General features: G+C 36.0%; 1 protein-coding gene across 1 annotated transcript in view; it reads right to left on the bottom strand.

The window, feature by feature from the left end:
* Nucleotides 1–492: 492 nt before the first annotated feature.
* The window catches only part of LOC107667730 (fragile X mental retardation syndrome-related protein 1-like), a 23,503-nt gene continuing 21,853 nt past the window's right edge, over nt 493–2,142 (bottom strand). Inside the window, exon 15 of the mRNA XM_016459452.1 lies at nt 493–704. Coding sequence (XP_016314938.1) covers nt 508–704 — 197 coding nt within the window. The 3' untranslated portion in view covers nt 493–507. The remainder of the gene's footprint in view (nt 705–2,142) is intronic.

Here is a 2,142-nt window from a genome sequence, read left to right on the forward strand (position 1 = left end):
GCCATTCACCAGGGCTAGAGCCTCCCCGGGCGATGCCACGCCATTGCTAGGGGAGCGCTTAGAAGGAGCGCACTCTTCCTTACTCACGCTAGTCCCGTTTTCCTGAAGAACAGAGAATGAAATGCAGTTTAAAGCACTGTTCTGAACCTAAACCTCATGAAACTTTTGATGAAAACAATTGATGATGATGATGGTACAGTGGCTTTACACACACACTGACCTATTACTAATTTATTAAAAAGAGAAATTGTGAAGACAAAGACGAAAAAAAAAAAAAAAATGGAACTAATATTTAATATTATAGTATTTTATAATATTATATTATATTTAATAATATACTAATATTTTAGTTATTTACTTTATATATCTTACACCTGTAGACTGTCAAATTAACATTGCCATTTACAATCTAGTTTTTTGCTACAATCCCACCCAGTCCCTTCTCTCTCTCAACAATTACTTCCTGTCACTCTCTACTAAACCTGAATAACAAAGAGGAAAATAGCCTTAAAAGTTGTAGTAAATGTTCAACTTGACATTTCTCTCTCTGTAGTCCCTTCCTGTCAGTTTAGCTCCTCTATCTCGACCCCTTCCCACTCTCTCACTTGGCTGTCTGTCGCAGCTGGTGGAGCCTCCCCCAGGACGATTGCCACGGTTGCGACGGCGGCGGCTTCTATTGCGGCGCTGGGGCTTGCCCTCCTCTTCTGAGGGAAGACAAAGAGAGCACGAGATGCAACGGATCAATTTATTTTCAATTTATCATCTGAGGCAGTTCCACGTAATTCCCATCAAGCTAATTTCCTTTGATGATTCTTTATGACCCCAAGGCTTTTCTAATCTTCCTAATCTTTTCTGATAACGCTCTCCCAAGTATACAAATACCCGTTTGACAAATGTAACTTTTTGCTTAAAATCTGATCAAAGGCTCTGTTGTACAAGAGTAGCTTTCAGTTGACATTACCTTGGAAATAAATGTGATGTTCTCTCTATTCCCGAGACAATTTTAGCTCATTGAGCTAAAAAAAAATAAAAAAAAATCTACAAAATAAATCTTTAAAAGAGAAGGATGAACAGGTGCATCTCAATAAATTAGAATGTCGTGGAAAAGTTCATTTATTTCAGTAATTCAACTCAAATTGTGAAACTCGTGTATTAAATAAATTCAATTCAAAAGTTTGGGGCCAGTAACATTTTAAATGAATGATGCATTAAATTGATCAAAAGTGACAGAAAATACTTTTATAATATTATACTTCAAATAAATTATGTTCTTTTTAACTCCCACAAAAATATTAAGCAAAAAAAATATTTCTTGAGCACCAAATCATGTCACACTGAAGACTGGAGTAATGATGCTGAAAATTCAGCTTTGTCACCACAGGAATAAATTGCAATTTAAAATATATTATAATAGAAAACAGTTATTTAAAATTGTAATATTTCATAGCATTACTCTTTTACTTGATCAATTAAAGCAGCCTTGGTGAGCATAAGAGTATGAGCAAAAACATTTAAAAGAAATCTCACCAACCCCAAAACAAGCAAAACTAGGTCATTTGACCACATTAGCTGCATATCACTTCACCACTTTCCTTCCAAATAGTCAGGTGCTAAAAAAATAAGTGTTGAGCAGACAACCAGCGAGTAACCACAAGATAACAAACAAAGTGAAATGCACAGAAGCTGCTTTCTCACTGTCGCATTGCACACCTTTGACGTCATTAGACTGTCATTCGATTTGCAAATAAAATAAGAGGAAGCTGTTAAAAAGTTTTAATGCTATGCAAAAACAGGGTACAAATTAAGTAAACTCAAATGTGACCCTGGACCACAAAACCAGTCATAAGGGTAAATTTTTTCGAATTGAGATTTATACATCATCTGAATAAAACAAGTTGAATAAATAAGCTTTCCATTGATGTATGGTTTGTTAGGATAGGACAATATTTGGCCGAGATACAAGTATTTAAAAATTTCTGTTCCCCTTTCGGCCTCTGTCTTTACATTTATTTTGAAAGATGAAGTTTGCGATTATGGTAAGGGGCATTATATTTCCGACAAGTGCTTGCAGTGTTCGGCCAATCACAATACACTGGGTCAGCTGGCCAATCAGAGCAGACTGCGCTTGTCGGAAGGAGGGAC

The sequence above is a fragment of the Sinocyclocheilus anshuiensis genome, unplaced genomic scaffold (genome assembly GCF_001515605.1).
Source record: "Sinocyclocheilus anshuiensis isolate Anshui unplaced genomic scaffold, SAMN03320099.WGS_v1.1 scaffold2189, whole genome shotgun sequence".
In the NCBI taxonomy this organism is placed as follows: domain Eukaryota; kingdom Metazoa; phylum Chordata; class Actinopteri; order Cypriniformes; family Cyprinidae; genus Sinocyclocheilus; species Sinocyclocheilus anshuiensis.